Here is an 18,666-nt window from a genome sequence, read left to right on the forward strand (position 1 = left end):
TATGTGCATGATGTGGAGGTCAACAGAGGGACTCAGGATGAAGGATTTTCACACTGAAGGAGCAGAATACCAAATGCTGGCACACCCTCAAAAATATTACACATGCACACGGTACACCTACAGGGAACGATGCATGAACACATACATTTATTTTCAGCTGTGGTGAGTACAAGTCAGGACAAGAAGGGTTTTTAATCAAGGTGAAATGATTCCAGATATAAATTAGTCATTGGTCATACTTTTCTTTGCCCTTGATTTTGGATAATTAGGAAATACATCATTGGACCAGACTGTCTGCAGGTCATTCCTGGCTGTTACCTGTGTGACTGTGGGGGAATATGTGAGGCAGGTGAAGCCAACAGAGCAATCACCATGGAAACCTTATTGTCAGTGTCACTATGGCAGCAACATCTGTCTCAGTTTTGTCTGCAAATGTTGTTTTGGCTCAATACTTTGACTTTCAGACAAAAAGAATCTTGCAGTATTTTTTATGTGTGTGTTTGTTTGGACTGTCACTTCTGTATGTCACCTGCTTTAGGATTTGTTTCCTATCAGGAATTTGCAATATGATCATTATCAATTTGAAGCCAAATAACCAGCCAAATTATTGGTTCTCTCTCTACAGACACATCAGAGCTCTTGGTTTTGTTCAAAGAGGTAAAGATTGGCAAGATAAGAAACTGAGTTGCTTAAGGACACTTCAGCAGAGGTTTGCCAATACGAGATGTTGAACTCATATCCTGCTGCTGGAAAGCAAGCCACTAGCAAACTGAATTGGCCTGCATGTGTTTCTCATCCTCCATCACTGTTAATCTGTCTGCTGTGGCAGTAAAGCTAAAGCGACTGTAGCCAGAAGAGGAACAAGACTCTTGTTGTAAATAAAGATGCCAAGGAAGCCTCTTTAGCAAAAATAGCCGTTTGGTTGCTACACCTTTCACAGCAGGTATTTTGACTCGTCAAACAGCTGGAATTTATAATATTTATGATGGCTGAGTTCCATTGAGGTGAGCGAGTTCCAGGCCCTTTTGTTCATGCTCCCTTACTGACATGGCAAACTGGGACACGTATTAGAATGGATCCATCGTTACGTTTATGGCCATATCTGTGCTCCTGCTTTGACAAGTCAAAATATCTGCCATGAAGAGGTATTCTGGCATTTCCACCCATATATCGCCATGTGTTTTTGAACTAAAAACATTTTCCACTTTAGTGAAGTTTTGTACTCTGAGAGCAGCTTTCCTGATAATTTGAGTGATATGACATTATTGCACATGAACCCCACAGGCGGTATATATTTCAAAGGGTAACTCCGCCAACTTTACACATTAAAATGTGTTTACAGCTCTTGGTGAGTCTTGCTGCATATGTGAAAAAAGAGTATTGAGTCTTTTGCGGTTCCAGAGGAAATTGCATGTAATCTGATAAAATGACTCCAGCGATGTCACTCAGTTTCCAAGTTGCATTGTGGGTAATGTCGGCACCAGGTTTTGAAAAGCCATCAATTTGTCTAACATCGCACTCATATACTCATATTGTTGCCTTTTTTTATTACTTGTTTCCTCGTCCTTTTGAAAACGGAAGTGGTGCCTACATTACCCACAATGCCACAACTGAACATAATGAAATCATAAACGTTGTATTTGGTTAGACTGTTGACGATAATTGCCTGACTTCCCCATGAAGATCAATAATGTCAATCTGATCTTAAAATAGATCAATCTAATCAAGGCCCTTAATGAGGGACAGCAATTCAACCTGTTCTTCAATTAACTCCAATTACACTAAACCCGCCCCTCATCACATAAATACATGGCTGAATAATGTTACTACATGTTCAGAATATGACAGCCCCTGGGTCAGCTATTAATGTGTAAAATCATTTTTCAATTTTTTACCCTTATTTCCCCCTGAAAGAAACAATTAATACGCATTTTTTGATTCCTGGAGTAAAACTTGTTAAAACAGCTGCAAGGCAAGGCAAGGCAAGGCAAGTTTATTTGTATAGCACAATTCAGACACAAGGCAACTCAAAGTGCTTTACAGGCACACACAAATTACATTAAAAGACATAAACATTTCATTTAAAAGACAGGAACTAAATATCTATATTTGTCTTACATTATCTGTAGACACGTTCACTGGTGGTTACATAAGCCCAGGTAATTGTATCAACTCGACATCAGGCATTATTTACAGCGTACACCCCTGCTGTAATTAAGAATAATGAACACAGCATGTGCTCGCATCATTTAAATACATGAATGCTCACATGGGCGTGTACATACAGCTACATCTCACATCTCACTTAAATGAGCATATTATAATCCAGACAAAACATGCAGTGTACGGTTGTGACAAAAGAACCTCCTCTGAAGGTCCACTTGTTCTGGACTTCATGACCGCGTCACACTGTCTTCATCAGCAGACAGATTTTGCACGCATTGAGTACTTCAAGGACCATTTTTTCATCTTGGCTAAAAGATTAATTTTACAGCTGATTTTTTAAAACAATCTCAACTCAAGGTCCTCGAGGACCTTTGAATGTTCTGGAGTTTTCAACCATATGACCGGTTGCACCTGAGGAGAAAGACTTAAAGTTGCAGCAAGGAAGTGGCCTTTGGTAATGGTACACTAAACAAGATCAGCCACCGACTGATCGTGAATTATTTCAAATCAAAATCCAAATTTTATTTCAAGGATGCTACAAAAGGAAATATATCCAATGAGAAAAACAGACCCATCTACTGACAGTTAAAAGACATATTTCTGACAGTGGTTGGGAAAAGTGGCTTATTGACATGAAACATGAGGCAGATCAAGTAACTTACTGTTAAACTAGCCCAAATTGGACCCCATTACCTTTTGCCGTGGATCTGAATAAACTGACGGATCGGATTTTGTTCACACTTTCTGGAGTGTTTTTCAATACTTTCCTTAATTTCTCAGCAAATAATCTTGGTAGGAAAATCTGGCACATTCAGGCAGTTACGGGTGATTCCAAATTTAGAGTGATACAGGGACATCAAGCTTTACTGATGGCAATTCTAGTTTTATTTTATGTTATAATGCTATAGTATACTGTATTTTGTGCTATTTATAAACTATGTTGTAATATATTCTATTAAATCTTTTATTGCTGTAGGAAATACCATGGCATGTTATATATCTATATCTCAAACTATGTGTATCATTATGTACCATATTATATTGTAATATACCATGATGTTACATGACCTGCTATATTTTTATATTAATAGAGAAAAAAATAGGCTCCACTATTTAATCATATATCATCACACGTCATGACATGTTTGCTGTTTACAATCTGCTGCTATTAATCACACCACTGTCACTTTATCTGTCTTTTGAAAACTTTCTTCTCAAATTCTCTAATTATTTATCTCAATGAATATTTTGCCTTCTATACTTATATTTACCTACTTCTGTCATTGTGCTTTTGCAACAACTGTATTAGTTCGCTGTCTACAAATAAAAGTTCATGTTATCTTCAAGATTGCACGACAGTAATTTTGGTTGAAGCCTGGACCAAAATAAGAGATAAACGTAAAATAGTTCATCAAGCACCATTTTGACAGAGCCTGTGCAACAAACAACAGCACCAACGCGTTAAAAACACAGATCCATGAAGTAACAAACTTCTCTGAGAGAAGCACAGCAGCACAGCAGCAGCACATGTCAAAAGTGTTTCAGGTATTGAGTTGAACTGGTGAGAGCTGAGAAGTCACATATTGCATGTCCAAAACCTCGTCATCATCCTCCAAGTGGTCGACAGCGCTCCTCTCCCACTCACAGACACTCTCTGTGCCTGCATGCAGATGATCCCCCGTCCACGTGTATCTGCACGGGAGATTAATGAACTCCTTTCATGCAGGAACATAAAAACACAAACACGATGTGGGAGCACGTTGGTTTTGACTGAAGATGAGAAGATACAAATTCTAAGAACATATCATACAACCTGCTTATTAGAGCTCAGTTCAGCACTCCACATCTCTGGCTTTGAACACACACACACTAAACTCTTTAAGGACCACTACATAGTACTGATCTATTTAATTCCCCTGTGCTTTTACATGTTTTCATTGGCATTTAAATTGTGTTTTATTCTGTATGCAAGCATGTTCATGTATACATTAGTGTGTATCTTATTGTGTTTTTATTTGTGTAAGCTGATAAGTTTGAGATGTGTCAAAACAGTGCCAAAAAAAGAGACAGACAGACAGACAGACAGAGACACACATGTCTGAACAATCAAACTGAGACTGGGACATCCGCGTGTTTATTTTACTCTGTGGTACACTGAATCTCATGGAAAAACAAACAAAGACCTTCTTTGGATTCAAGCCATTGATTTCTTCAGTGAAGCATCCTTTTTATTGATGGGAGGGGGAATGAAAGTCTGACAGCCTGGCGAATGCTGAATCAGTGATATGACAGAGAATATTATCACAAGGGCTTTTAGATTTCACATGTTGTTCTCATAGCGAAAGCCTCTCCTCAAAGTTAAATGATATGACGGCAGAGAATGATAAGTAAAAGATTTAAAAAGTGGATTAAAAATAAAAAACACATTTTCTGATTTTCTTAAATGGGACCTCCATCGATTTTCCAAAGCATGTCATGTGTAAAAGACGGATGTTGTCACCGTGATGTCATAGATTTCTGAGGAGCCATTATGAAGCTCAGTGTGGTAGTTTTGGCCGTTGCCATCTTGGCAGCACCCAGCAAAATCCAAAAGCGGAGAAAAATGTGGTGCGGGCCAAATGACGCTGTTGTTCAGACAGAAAGGACCTTTACAGACCTCTGTAGCCGCCACCTGCATCTCCGACTGAACTGGCAGTGGTCAAGTTGCATCGTGGGTAATTCGAACCATGTTTTGACATAGAAGTTGAATGTGTGGAATCAGAACCACAAAGTCATTTTTTCTAAGTCAGAGTTGTGTTTGCTTTGGCCATGAGAACAAGGTGAAAAAAATCTTTGTTTGAAAGGCATCGCCCTTCCAAGAGTAGTTAGGGCATTTAGAGAATTACACTAACTTGCTTACATGCCAAAGATTGTGTGGAATGATTAAAATCAAGACTCCCACACATGTATGACAACGATATTACATCTAGCAGCTGGTTAGCTTAGCTTAGCATAAAGACAGGAAATAATATGATACACAGCTAGCCTGGCCAAATAACAAGCAAACAAACAAAGAAGCATACTTCTCAAAATGCCAAGCTACTCCTTTAAGACATTATCAAAAACATTTAAAGAGACAGTTCACCCCAACTACACCAGAGGCTCATGCTCATGACAGATATAATGTTAGCTAGCTTCCTGTCCATGAGACAACCTAGGCTTTTTTTTGTAAATGTATATGAGTCAAACCTTCTTGTAAAAGCATAATTACGACGAAAGAGGCAAGCTTAAGATTTACCGTATTTTCGTTTTCGAGTCAAACTCACTTTCAATGGGAGTGCATGGGGCACTTTTACGATAGCGTCAAAATCGCTATTTTTAAAACACTAAGAAGGCTCGACACAGCATGAAACTTTGCTCGTTGTATCACCAGGGTCTCTACACATGAACACGTGCATTGAGAACATTGTTTGTGTACACAGTTACTAAAAAGAAAATTTTTGAACAACTCATGTTAGCAGATGCTTGTTCCGCTTGCCGCCGTCCTGCCAGCTGAGAAGTATTTCCAAATGCAACATAACATGGAGGACAGTTAAGGTGGAACACTCCTAAAGCTTAGTTCCATATGAATGCACAGATAATTTATTGTTTTGTCGTTAGAGAAAAACACTTTTGACCTTGAAGTTAAAAGGAGCCTCATATAAGAAACAATACTAAACTAAAAAGCTGAAAAAGTCGAGAGAGACATTGTGTGATGTTGTTGCCGAAAGACAGAAGCGGTCCACCTTAACTCTCCTCCAGGTTACGTCGCATTCGGAAATCGACACTTCCCCACTGGCACGACGGCAGCTAATGGAAAACACAACTGCTAACGTGAGTAGTTCAAAAAGATTCTTTTTAGTAAACTCTGTGTACACAAACAATGTTCTCAATGCTCATGTTCATGTGTAGAAACCCTGGTGATACTACGAGCAAAGTTTCATGTTGTGTCGAGCCTTCTTAGTGTTTTAAAAATAGCAATTTTGATGCTATCGTAAAAGTGCCCGTAGCACTCCATTGAAAATGGGTTTGAGCTGAAAACGAAAATACAGTAAATCTTAAAAAAAGCCTCTTTCGTCGTAATTATGCTTTTACACAAAGGTTTGACTGATATACATTCACAAAAAAAAGCCTAGGTCACATTTTGGTGAGATTTTCGCTTTAACTGCTCACAACAAAGTCTGTGGATTATTTTGAGTAATACGGTCATGATATCTGGAAAGAGACTTTGCTGTTGAGTTTTATGTTTTTTAACACAAGCTGTTTTGAGAGAAGGGTGATATCTCTGAGGCCGAAACAATCTAGATGGATAAATAACACTACAGGTAAGTAAAGGAAAAATATGTATAGTTGATTTCGTGCTGAACTGTCCCTTTAATTAGGCAGATCAGCATCATCACAATCTGGACAGTTTCTTTTTGCAGTCGAATACTTTGCTTCCTGATGAAAAGATTACTTCAGAACAACTCTTTGTGACATGAAGCCATATGAGAAGTAAGAGTCAGATTCACCAGTTATATCTAACAACAGATGCTAAAACTGCCTCTTATTCACATTATACAAACATGAGCCAGCACCTTGCAACAAAATCGCAAGAAATAAAATCCTGAAAACTGCATGACTGCAAATGAAAGAGAATCCTAAAAAAACGTCACTAAATAAATCTCAATCTCACTGTCAATTTTCCATTTACAATCTGTCTTTCACACTCGTGGATCACCGACTCATTACCCATATCGAAAGACACTGAGCTGAGGGCGTAGGCACACCATTTTCACATGCCACACAACATGAACAAACTCAATAAAAGAAGAGTAAATGCCCCTCTTGCTTTTGAGTTAATTAGCTCTGACCTTGAAAAAAAACAAACAGTCTAATTTCCACTTGTGCAACCAGAGATAACACTCGTTTCCTGAAGCATATCACCTGATTGGACAATGAGAAGGCGTTGAATACAAAACAGACGACGATTATATTGATTATTTTACACCTTATCGTTATTGTCACCACAGCTTTTTGTTTATTACATTAAAAAACTGGAGTGATAATAAATAGCACAAAGTCTCCACGCATGGATGAAGATGTTAAATTACGTTCCTGTCTTCCTGCATACAAAAATACATCCAATTTAATCCCAAGATTCAAAATATCTCCTATAGTGACAGATCTACATGAGCGCACTGTCATTCAAAACAGCTTCCTCCACTGAAACTGCACAAAAAGCTCTGAACGCTATGTGAGTTGATATCAACTGGTTGGTTTCACAACAGATTAAATATTAACAGCTGGCTGACGACGTCTCTATCTCCACTGCATGCAGCCACACCGTCCGTCATACAGAGGAAAAGAGCCGTAGTATGAATAAACGTTAAGCTTTTTGTGTTTTTGTGTTCACAGCTACCAAGAAATCAGCAGGACAAGGGTGCAGATTAGGGCGCTGCATGCTAGGATGTTACCACGTGTCAATCTGTTCAACCTATTGTTTTCTCTATTTCTGTCTCATGTTATCACGATGCACCTCTCTCTGCTGCCCCACACTTAAAGAACCTTTAGGAACAATCACCAACTCCATTTTGTTGTAATTAGCTCTTAGAGTGCTGTTCTAGGGCCGAATGACCTTTTCCACTAATGTGATGGATTTGCTGGCAGGGGTGACAGGTAGTGTGTGATGCATTGACTCGCAGCCAGAGAGTGCCTAAAGATCCAGGCTCGGGGGGCTCGCAGGGTTGTTGTTTTTTTTTTCCTTTGACTGTGGGGAAATGCTGGTCCGACGTCACAGGCAGAAGAGACGAGAGCCCCCTCTCCCCTCCTCCCCCTCGACCTGGGGGATACGGGGGAGCATAGCTGAACGTGTCAGACCCCAGAAACGAGGTGGAGACAAGTCCTTCTTGGTGGCTGTGAACTTCCAACCCATGTGAGACCCGCAGGTTCGGCACTGAGCGATTGTCCAGGCGTACCTGAGGGCAAAAGAAAAGGACAAGAGTCTCTCCTTCAGATATGTTTATAGAAAAAAAACTGTTTGATGATTGCAGAATCAATGAAAATTCAAATCCTGTCCATTTCCAAAGTTTAGCTAATGAAACTGAAGTCACACTTGTGTAAGTCGCATATTTCGGCCATGATTGGGATCCAAATTAGTTGTGATTTCTGGAACTGAGATGTGAGTTTAGCAGCAGGTGAATCTGAAAAAAACACTGAACAATCGATCTTTTGAGTATCAAATGTGGTACTTTATCGACTAACATTTATCTAAAAAGATGCATTTATGAAACCACTGAAAGGCACAGTGAGGGGTCTGAGTCCATCTATTTAATGTGTGGGTCATGCGCTGCATCATTCAATAGCCTTGGGGAGACGTGCAGGATAAATGATGTGAGTATAGCATAGCTACCCTGGAAACCAGCTGTGCAGTGTGGATGGCCTGCCGACCAGGTTGAGGTTGTTGGCTTTGTAGACAGTCAGAGTTTCGTGGACGTAACCGTGAGGGTTGACGTATGCAGCCATGGGGCCGTACAGGGACAGGCTGCAGGGTAGAACATGTCATCAGCAGTTATTATGACACTAATAAACAGTTCAGCTGACAAAACATGAGAATGGCCCTATGAAAGAGAATAAGACAGAATGATTAGCGACGCAATCACAGGAGTAACAGGAGCCAAACTGCCTAAATTGAACATTTAAAATTCTACAGCCTCTCTGAACCCACCTGTGAGCTCATGGCATCTAACTCATATTACACAACAAGTGTGAACACAGTATGTGCCATTTTTGTAATCACTGCTGTGTGTCAAGATGGAATCATGTATTTAAAAAGGGTATAACGTAAACTAAGTGTAAACTTTGATAACAGTATAGTCATGAGCAAGCTTTACTCAGAATAAGCAATGTATGTTTCAGAATAGGACAATATTAAGAAAAAAATCTTGGTTTAAGCAATCAACAACTTTTCATCAAGTCCAATGTTCTGCCAATATCTCTGCATTTACCGATCATGGAAATACAAAGCAGAGTGTACAAAGCGAAGACTTGAGGATGGAAAAGTTTATTTTCAATCTTCTGCCATATTAGGTAATTAATTACCTAATAATTGCAGGTCTTTGTGGACAGTCCAACCACACACACAAGAAAAATCAACAGCTTCAAACAACAATCAAACCTTAATTACAAGGCAGAGTGTCAAATAAGAAATTTGCTGCACTCCCATTCTGGGGGGGGGGTCGCACGACTGAAGATACATTAGCTACACACACACACAGTTTTGTTAGTCAAATAAAAATGTGCTTTAAAAGTTAGCCTCACGTTAAACACGTAATCACCCGTTCCGTCAGGATGTCCTCCGATAAATCTGTTAATGCACTTTTTCTTTAATGTACGGCGAGTGTGGACAGTTTCGTTGGTGTTAGGAGATTCGTTTTTCACTCTTGGGCGAACACATTAACTATCACACATCACTGACTGTTTGAAATTACCTTACATAACAGCGTGTGACTGTGTGTGTGTTAGTGTGCACACTGTGAGTGTGGAGGTGCAGAGCCAGGCCACTTATGTTCGTGATGTAACACCAGACTGTTTGGAACTTGCAGACAGACAGTCCAATCAGCATTGACTTTTTGATGTGTTCATAATGACAGTGATTACTGTGAGTGAGGAAAATACTATACTACTACCACCATCAGACCGTTTAATGCATTTTTTACATTGTATTTTTAAACAAAAAGACGCTGCAAAATCAAACAAACAAATGACACAAAATGACATGAATTTACAAAAGCAAAACCAGTCCTCACCTGAAGATCTCATTCTTTGTGGTGATTTCTGTGTCCTGGCACTGCTTACAGCAAAGTGATGTGCACTGGGGAGGAGGAGGAGAAGGAGGAGGAGGAGGAGGAGGAGGAGGAGGAGGAGGAGGAGGAGGAGGAGTAGGAGGAGGAGGAGGAAGAGGAGTAGGAAGAGGAGGAAGAGGAAAATTGTTAAAAGGATGTATACATGTCAAATGTTCTCAGTGACAAGTGTGCTCAATGTTGAGGCCCATTAAGGATCCTATAATAATCCATAATGATAATAACAATAACAATTCCATGCATCGAGTTCAAGTCTTCATTGAGCAGTGAGACTTTTTAAGGAGGGTTATTATGCTCAATCATGCAAGTGGACAAAGGAAGATAATAGGCAGGCACATTTAAGAGGCACATTGCTTTTCCTGTGAAAGAAAAGTTTGCCATTTCCGGTGATGCAACAGTAGTCCTACACACCGAGAGCTTTTTTGTGCGCGTGTATTTTCAGCTTATTGTCCAAGATGAGGTTAGAGCAAAACTGGCTTTACTCTTCCATGGATATCTGTAACTTCTGTCATTTTAACATCCAAATGTAAATGAGGGCACATTATGCATAATTAGGTGGATCAGTGAAAGCTGCCAGTCCATCAAATCCCCATTACTAGTCATTTTGTCTCAGTTGTATGTTGCGTTTATAATGTTTCCAAAATCTTGTCAAATTTGATCTGAGAATAAAAACAACTGGTGCCGTAGTCAGGACTAACTTTACAGTAAAGTGAGGGGCTAAAAAAAACAAACAACAAAATGGCAACAAAGGGATTCAGAGTAGAGTCTTCATTTCAAATGTTTCTATCTTATATGTTATAGGGCTATACAAACGTGTCTGTTCATTTAAATACTGGCAAATTTAATATTTACAGTTTGCTCTCAAGCCAGATTTGCAGTTTTGTTGTGCTGATGAAAATGCCTGGGAGCACAAATAGAAAATATAATACCCAATGAAATGAGATTTGTATTAAATTTAGTGGAAGTGGCAGTGAGGTAAGCTGGGGAGACAGAGGACAGACCCCTTGGCTCTGCTTATATTATAATGTGAATGTTAGTGGAGAGGTGAGGCAAGTTAGGCCTGCTTCAACTCCGTCTGCAACCTTCAGTCCGCATACTGCGCACTCAGTGGGTATAGTATAAGCATTAGCGTCTGACTGCTATAGGAAGTTTGCTACTGATAACAATGAGTCTAAATATCCATTATCAGGAATGATAAATGTCTTGTTATTAAATATCTACCAAAAATGTTCTTACAGATAAAATGTGACAAACAGCAAATGTTCACAGAGTTCTTACTACACATCTATTGAAGTTAATTGTCAACAGCGATAAAACTCAAACGATCTTAATGATTCAAACACTTGATGATTTCTAAACACTTCTGACTGTGAAGGCCGAGTCTGGATCAAAATATTGCAGCAATTATGTATGAACACCAGATTTTTTCGCACCATGAAGGAAATGGTGGCAGTGACAGCAGGGACAGAAGAGAGGCTGTGGTGGGTGGGCAGGTAAGAGGAGGGTTAGCGGTGTTCATTCCTTACCCGGTCCATGATGTCCAGCTCACAGCGGAGTCTCTGGATGGCACTGCCAATCTTCAGCAGCTGGAGCCGCAGGGCATCGTCTATGGGCAGACAGGCCGCCACTCTGTAGGAGAAGTCTGACAGAAACCAGACAGAAGGGAAAGAAAGCGATGAAAGGAAGGAAGGAAAGAAAGTACAAAGAAGACAAACACACAGTCGTACGTGCGCATGTGTGTACGCGTCTGCAATCCATCTGTAATACACTGAACAGAGGCTGACCTACGGCGTTCGTAGGCAGAGAGTCATCCTTCAGATTCTCGTCCCATTCATGGAGCTGTTTCTTCACTCTGTTCATGAGCGACTCCTGTGAGGTGTAACGCAGGAAGAGATAGGTTGGTTTACATTTGCTCCAATGTGGTGTTTATGTAAGGGGGAAATTCCAAGTACAAAGCTGCAGTACTCACAGAGTCGTAGAGTGCGTAGACCCAGGGCGGCCACGGTGTCAGACTGGCACAGTGAAACTTCCTCTGTGATGAACAACAGATGCACCATTAATGAATTAAATCTACATGTAATGATGACTGCAGTAACCCAACAGCCATAGAGTTTCTCCTCCCTTCTCTCATCAATATTACTGACTGACAATATGGCCAAAAGTATGTGGACATTACACAAAGTTACACTCGTACATGACAATGCACCAAGTGACATGTTAAAAGGGGCTTTTATAATACTGCCACAAAGTCACCACTAACTGTTCGGCTCTAGTTATAAGAAAAAACAAACAAGTTAAAAATGTCTTAACTGAGAAATAAACAGATGGAGGAGGGAAACCACTAGATAATTATCTATTCATCTTTGTTACTCATTAAACCATAATATTTGTTTTCTGTTAAATAGTCGCAGTCTTAACAAGTCATGCTTTGCTAATTTTAGCCAATTAGTCCCGTAGTTTAATTTGAGTATGTTTGTTAAAATAAAAACCAACATCTTACAACTTTGCTTATAAAGTCACATCACCTCTTCTAGGAATCAAATTATCGCAGAGACCTTCAATATATTTCATGTGTATTCAGACAATCCAGACAACTGCATGACACAGTGACAGTTGAAGCATTAAAGCCAAGAAATTCAAAAGTCATTTTTGAATCTGTATGTGAATGTTTTTGTTTAAAATCTAGTTGTTGTTTTTTTTTAATTAGAGCTGCAATGATTAGTTGATTTAAAGATTTGTCCAAAATTGTATCAGTTGATTATTTTTCAGGAGTTCTGCAAGTAAAAATGCAAAAACAACCTCTTGTTCCAGCTAATAAATTCTGCTTTTTCTCATCTTATTTGACAGTAATATGAACACTTTGGGCTTTCGACTGTTGGTCAGACATTCAAAGCAGTGACCTTGGACTCCGTGGAACTAGGATGTATCATAGACATAATAATTAGTCAAAACAAAAATCTGTTTGCGTGTCAGACCTGTTGGTAGTTATTCCACCAGCACTGGGCCTGTTTGCAGCTCTGAGTCGGGGGTTTGGAGGAGGGGTGCACATGGAGCCTGGAGAGCGGCGTTAGCTGCACGGCGGAGAGAGGATCTGGAAGGATTCTTTCTGGGAGGATCTGTACTTTGGCTTGTCTGATCCTGAGGACAGAAATAACAGGAGAGAATGACAGAGGTCGTGAAACAAAAGACAGGCGGGTAGGAAAATGTGAAGCAGATGAATACCAGGTTAAATAAATGGTGTGCTAGCTGAATGTCATAAGGTGTATGACAGGATGTTTGTAAGTCTGTGGCGATAATTAAAAAGGTGCTGTCTGTACATTTTCTCCCTTAGCAGTAAGATATATTCCCTTAACTTCTCAACAGAGATGAACCCGGTGAACTTCCTGCCTCACAAACAAACATTCACATCAAAGGCATTTAAGCAATAACAAATGTAAAATTTACAGCTGTAACATCAGAACACACACCAAAAATGGTATTATAGTTCAATCCTGCCAAAAGACGACATTAAATGCTTAATTTCAATTAATTATGTGCAAACTGTTAACATGGCACTATATTTGTAAATGTTTTATTCTGTGGCATGTTCAGCAACCCAAACATCCAGCTTCAACATTCAGAAAATGTAAATATCACCTCCGATGGCAGATCCCATCTATGTGAGTGATAATTTCAATTGTATGCTTTCTGGGTCATTTGCAGTACAACAAGAGGTCAACAGGATTATGGCAACCAATGTATGTGCATTATACAACAGCGACTACAGAAGGAGGGACATGTGTCTTTATGAAGAGGCAGTTTTATGGACAGTAAACTTCCATGATTTCCTGAACGTTGGAGGATGTACGTAGATATGATCTGTAAAATGACCACCACAGTTAAATAGGCAGCTTTTCTCCGTAGATGCTTCCGCTGTTTGTGCCTTTTCTCGTTTGAGGTTGCAATAAAGACTGGACTACTTAAAATCATTGATTAATCTGCCGATTATCTTTAAGATTAAGGGGCAGATTATTTGGTCAATTAAATGTCAGAAAAAAGTGACAAATATCCATCCCAGTTTGTCCAAGGCGATGTCTTTAAATGTCTTGTTTTGTCTAGAGTTGTTCCAACATTGATGCCTGTATCAGAAATGCTTCCAAAACAGTCTGAAATGCTGGAAGCGCTATCAGCGAGTACACAAGTCTATTCAACAATCAGATTCCACGTAATTTATTTATAAGAAACGGGACCCTGTTGCTTCGAAGTAACGCCCTGTACACCTGCTTTTACTGCACTGCAAGTCGGCATGTTTCCATTTACTGCAAAGCACTTGTGTAACTTCAAGCACATTCATAACATAGCATCCATACAGTTATCTCAGCCCACTGGTATTGGCCGAGACACACAAAGTTGAGGCATTTTGAATTGAACTGAAAGATTAACTGAATCGGAACATTTGTCAGTCCAAGCTAGGGACAGATTATCCATTTGGGTGATTGTTGGGGACAGTATTCAGCATTTTTCCATTTTTCAGTATCAGTGTTTTTTTTATGTCAGGTTGCGAGTAAAATAAACAGAATTTAAAAATGCACTTAGGCTCTGATGCAGCATCCGCTCTCCGTCTGTAGCCACCTCTCTGTGGTCTCACTCAATGTCCCGCTTACAACCCCAACTGATTGGTTACACGTCACGAGTAATAACCAATCAACACTGAATAATCTGAATCTGCACAGTACCAAGTAATTAAACTTATCAAATAAATGTACAGCAGTGGAAGTAAACAGGAGCAGAAAACGGAAATACTCAATCAAAATACATCAAAACTGTTCTAGAGTTCAGTATTTGAATCGCTGAAACAAATTTTAACAAAACAAATTTTACTGCAAATGTGTATTGATTTCAAACATCACTTATCGGTCTCGTTGATTTTTAAAGATCTGTTGGTCGATCCCCACAACTCAAAGCTATTCATTTTAATATGATATCAAACAACGAAACACAAGGGGAATCTCCATACTTGAGAGACTGAAAACAGCATTTTCTGCCGTTTGTTCATAACATCCATGAGTCGACCGTGGGTTGCGGCTCTAGTGATGATTAAAAGAACTCAATCCCCTCAAGAGTAAAACTAGAACACAGCCAGAGCCTAGAACACTTAAAGAACAAGTCATAACTAATAAATCTTGTATAAAAACCTGAATGTGTAGGTTTACAGCAATAGCTCCTCTCCACAAACACAATTAACGGAGGCTGACTGATGTTTTCAGTTGACTTCTTGCATACAACAGTGAATAGAGATAGACTGCCATCTAGCTGTGAATATGGGAGCACATATAAAACCCCACCCCGGCCATGTTGTATAATCAGACGCAATAGATGACTGGTCAAAAACTGGTATGTGATGTGATGTCATCTCTTTCGAGTAAATAGGTATCACTTTATGTATGTATGTAAAAAAGTGAGGCTTCAAAGTTTGATTAATTGTTTATAACAACTGAGAGCATCTGATGAAGCCTAAGAATTTCATGGTTCCACTAAAAAGCTAAGAAAATACAAATGAATGTAGAGGCTGATCTGCAGTCCTCGTCCAGAGTGCTGCTGGTTACTGACAGATACTGTTTGAATTAGTCTTTGGCAAGACGATGACAATGGAAACATGCAGCCCTCTGATTCCTACAGACAACCACTGACTTACACCTTGTGAGAACCACAGCACAATGTTTATGCCATTATTATTCATAGAGTGCAGCTCCAGCTCAAACGTGTGGATGCATTTAGCTGTAACCTTTGGTTTAATGATTTATGGGGCAATTCAACTCACCCATCTGCTTGAGTTCTTATCTCATGGACCTTGAATCTCTGCCTCCCCACAGCTTTCACTTTGACAGTCTCTATGCCATATTCCTGCTCCTCTCTGTATGCATAGATCTCAGCAGTTGTCCCGAACTCTGCCTCTGGCTCACCTGCATCACTGCAGAGACAGATATTACATTAAAAAAAACATTTAACTCCTCAAAAAATAAATGATGTTCCAGCCATTTGGGAATTTCTATACTGTTTGGGGGACAAGAAACAGAAAAAGAATGATAAGGACAAAAATGGAAGCAGAAGAAGCAGAGAAATCCTGACATTTAGTTTTTAAAATGGGTCAAGCTCCAAAAATAGTTAATCCAGCATTTCCTGTAATGCAACTTGATATCATCTGCTTTTAGCAGTCTGGTAAATGCCCTAATCTCTCAATCTTTCTGTCATAAATTGGATATCAATGAGCTACAGCTAAAATAATCCCTATAATATCACCAGGGATATGTTCTCAGACTCAAGTGTCACAGGAAACATGAGTGTTGATAGAGGCCAAAATCATACTCCTTGTAACATGTTGACCAATGTGTGAGTGAAAACAGTGGAGTGACCCTTTAACTGAGATGGACATCCAAACAGATGCCCTCTCAATGTTTGAGCTCTGTCCAAGTCTGCGGTGACTACCTGTGGAAACAGAGTCACTCCTTACCTGTGTGCGAGCACAGCAAAGGTGCGGTCTCTCTGGATGACGCTCCTCATCATGCTGACCTCCTGCGGCCTGAACAGCTGCAGAGGCAGCGTCTGACCCGGCACCAGCATCACAGACGTGTGTGGCAGCACAGGGATGGTCTGGCAGCTGTCGTCATCGTGGACTGTACGGCCATGAAACTCCTCCATGTCTGAGCCCAGATACTGTCGGCACAGGGGTCAGAGTCACAACAAGACCAGAGGCATGCAGCTCTCTGACAACACTGGGCAGGTGGAGCTGACTGGTAGAAAAACATACACAGAGGCATAATGTGAAGAAAAATAAAGTTGTGGCATTATTCACAGAATGTGATGTGGGCAGACTGGGGTCAAAGGTGATGATGTTGGGCTTCTCTGCCTCCTCACTGTCTCGGTCCTCCGTCTCCATGTCATCTTCCTCCTCCTCCTCTTCATTATCTGTCGAGGCACATCAGGCATAAAGGCTCAGAGTAAGGCTAGTTTAACACTCCTAATCAAACTACAGCTGCAACTCCACCATGTCAATGAGTCACTCTGGTGGTAAAGAAATAAAAATGAAAGGAAAAGTGAAGGCAGGGTTTCAGAGAATGTCCCAGTCAGGATGTGATCTCAGACAGTGGCCTGTCGTGTAGAAATGTTAGCTAGCTGTTAGCAGGGTGGAGAGAGAAACGCTGCTCTGGTGAAACAGCGAACAGCGAGTCAGTAGATTTAACTGTTACCTGGTAAAAGCTGCAGCTGGTTCCCCATGTTGTCGTTAATGTTGTCCTCACCTCCACCCCTCTCGTCAGCCATATCCTTGTGTTTACAATGCTAACTCTTCTTCTACGGCGTCTTCACTGCGCAGCAGCAGCGCGGATCCCGAGCGCCCCCTGGCGACGACTCACGACCAGAGGAGGAGAGTTCATCATAATCCTCAACAGAGGTCTCGGGTCCCTAAACTTTTTCTCTCGTGCCACATTTTAAAGGCCCCAATTTCTAGATTGTCTACTTTAAAACATATCCATAATATCTGAGCACGTTAAGTGTAACTTGTATTACAAAGTCACTGACACACCTGTTGGATTCAGGATCCATGAGGTAATCAAATGTGGAAAAGTATCTGAGTACATTTACTTACATAAATACACGCATTAACAATCAATCAATTAATACATTACAACAAAGCAGTGAGAAATGTAGCTTTTTATTGCGGAAGCAGTATGTTTACTTGGTAAATCAATTTTTCTAATATAATTTTGTATATAGTCAAACTGGTGGGATTGTGAATGCATGGAATGCTTTTTTTTTTACAGAAATGTATTGGTTCGTTTCCTGAAATAAAGGATCTTCCACTTCATGCTGTCAGTAACAGCTGCATGGTGTTGGTGTCCACAAGTGCCGGTGCTAAAATAGAATGTGCCCTAATTTACTCAGAGAAGGTTAAAGCAGTAGGATTTGGTTTGGACTCCATAAATTGACAGATGCTCTACTAGTGATTTGAATTCATCATAAGGCAAGGCAGGTTTGTTTGTATGGCACATTACAACAAAACAAGCAGTATTGTCACAGGTTGGTATGAAAAATTCAGTCAGCACAAATTATGTAATTGCTTCAATGAAGTAACACATACTGGAATTGACACGTCTGCTTCGACAACCAAAATTGAATAGTGAAGTGCTTATTTGAGTTTGAATGTGCTCGCTTTTGTCATTTAGCAATTACGTATCTCTGAGTAGTGATGATTGTGGCCTTTAATAAATTTATGTTGGGCGTCAACATTAACCCTCTCTGCACGAGACATGAGGTTTTGCTACTCTTTGAGGAATATGCATCAACACCATCTTCATTTTTGTCAAAGTGTATGATGGTGGCCTAATGTTGCTCCACATTGATTTTGTGAACTTGAGATTATCCTGAGCAGATTTAGCAGGATGTGCTCTGTGACCTGCAGTAACATATTTGCCTAATGCAAATAGTATGCTGATCTAACAATGTGCTGCTGCCATCAGACACCTGAGTGATAAATTCCAGCTTACCCCAGGATGGTCCTTTAAGGGAAACAAGCCATTTTGCACTCTTGCTCTAAAGTTTTTCATATGCTGACTGAGTAGCTTGGATATCTTCCCTTTAGATCTAGTCTGATTTTAGGAGCAGG

General features: G+C 40.1%; 1 protein-coding gene across 1 annotated transcript; it reads right to left on the minus strand.

Annotated features, from left to right (window-relative positions):
• Positions 1 to 7,181: 7,181 nt before the first annotated feature.
• On the minus strand, positions 7,182 to 17,379 carry crbn (cereblon). Its single transcript, XM_030421540.1, has 11 exons — positions 17,252 to 17,379; positions 16,858 to 16,970; positions 16,516 to 16,718; positions 15,826 to 15,975; positions 13,001 to 13,163; positions 11,995 to 12,057; positions 11,810 to 11,894; positions 11,552 to 11,667; positions 9,972 to 10,036; positions 8,576 to 8,707; positions 7,182 to 8,141 (listed from the first exon to the last, which is right to left on the minus strand). The coding sequence occupies exons 1-11, from the start codon at positions 17,322 to 17,324 to the stop codon at positions 7,958 to 7,960; spliced, it is 1,347 nt and encodes a 448-aa protein (XP_030277400.1). The 5' UTR covers positions 17,325 to 17,379; the 3' UTR covers positions 7,182 to 7,957.
• Between the last annotated feature and the right edge of the window lie 1,287 nt (positions 17,380 to 18,666).

The sequence above is a fragment of the Sparus aurata genome, chromosome 6 (genome assembly GCF_900880675.1).
Source record: "Sparus aurata chromosome 6, fSpaAur1.1, whole genome shotgun sequence".
Lineage (NCBI taxonomy): Eukaryota > Metazoa > Chordata > Actinopteri > Spariformes > Sparidae > Sparus > Sparus aurata.

Bases quoted from the DNA above. Each gene is read 5' to 3' on its own strand.
- crbn (XM_030421540.1), bottom strand. From the start codon at position 17,324: ATGGCTGACGAGAGGGGTGGAGGTGAGGACAACATTAACGACAACATG. The intron at 11,895-11,994 runs GTGAGTACTGCA...TACACCTCACAG, and splicing joins TCTACGCACTCTACGACTCT to GAGTCGCTCATGAACAGAGT. The intron at 11,668-11,809 runs GTCAGCCTCTGT...GGTTTCTGTCAG, and splicing joins TCTGCCTACGAACGCCGTAG to ACTTCTCCTACAGAGTGGCG.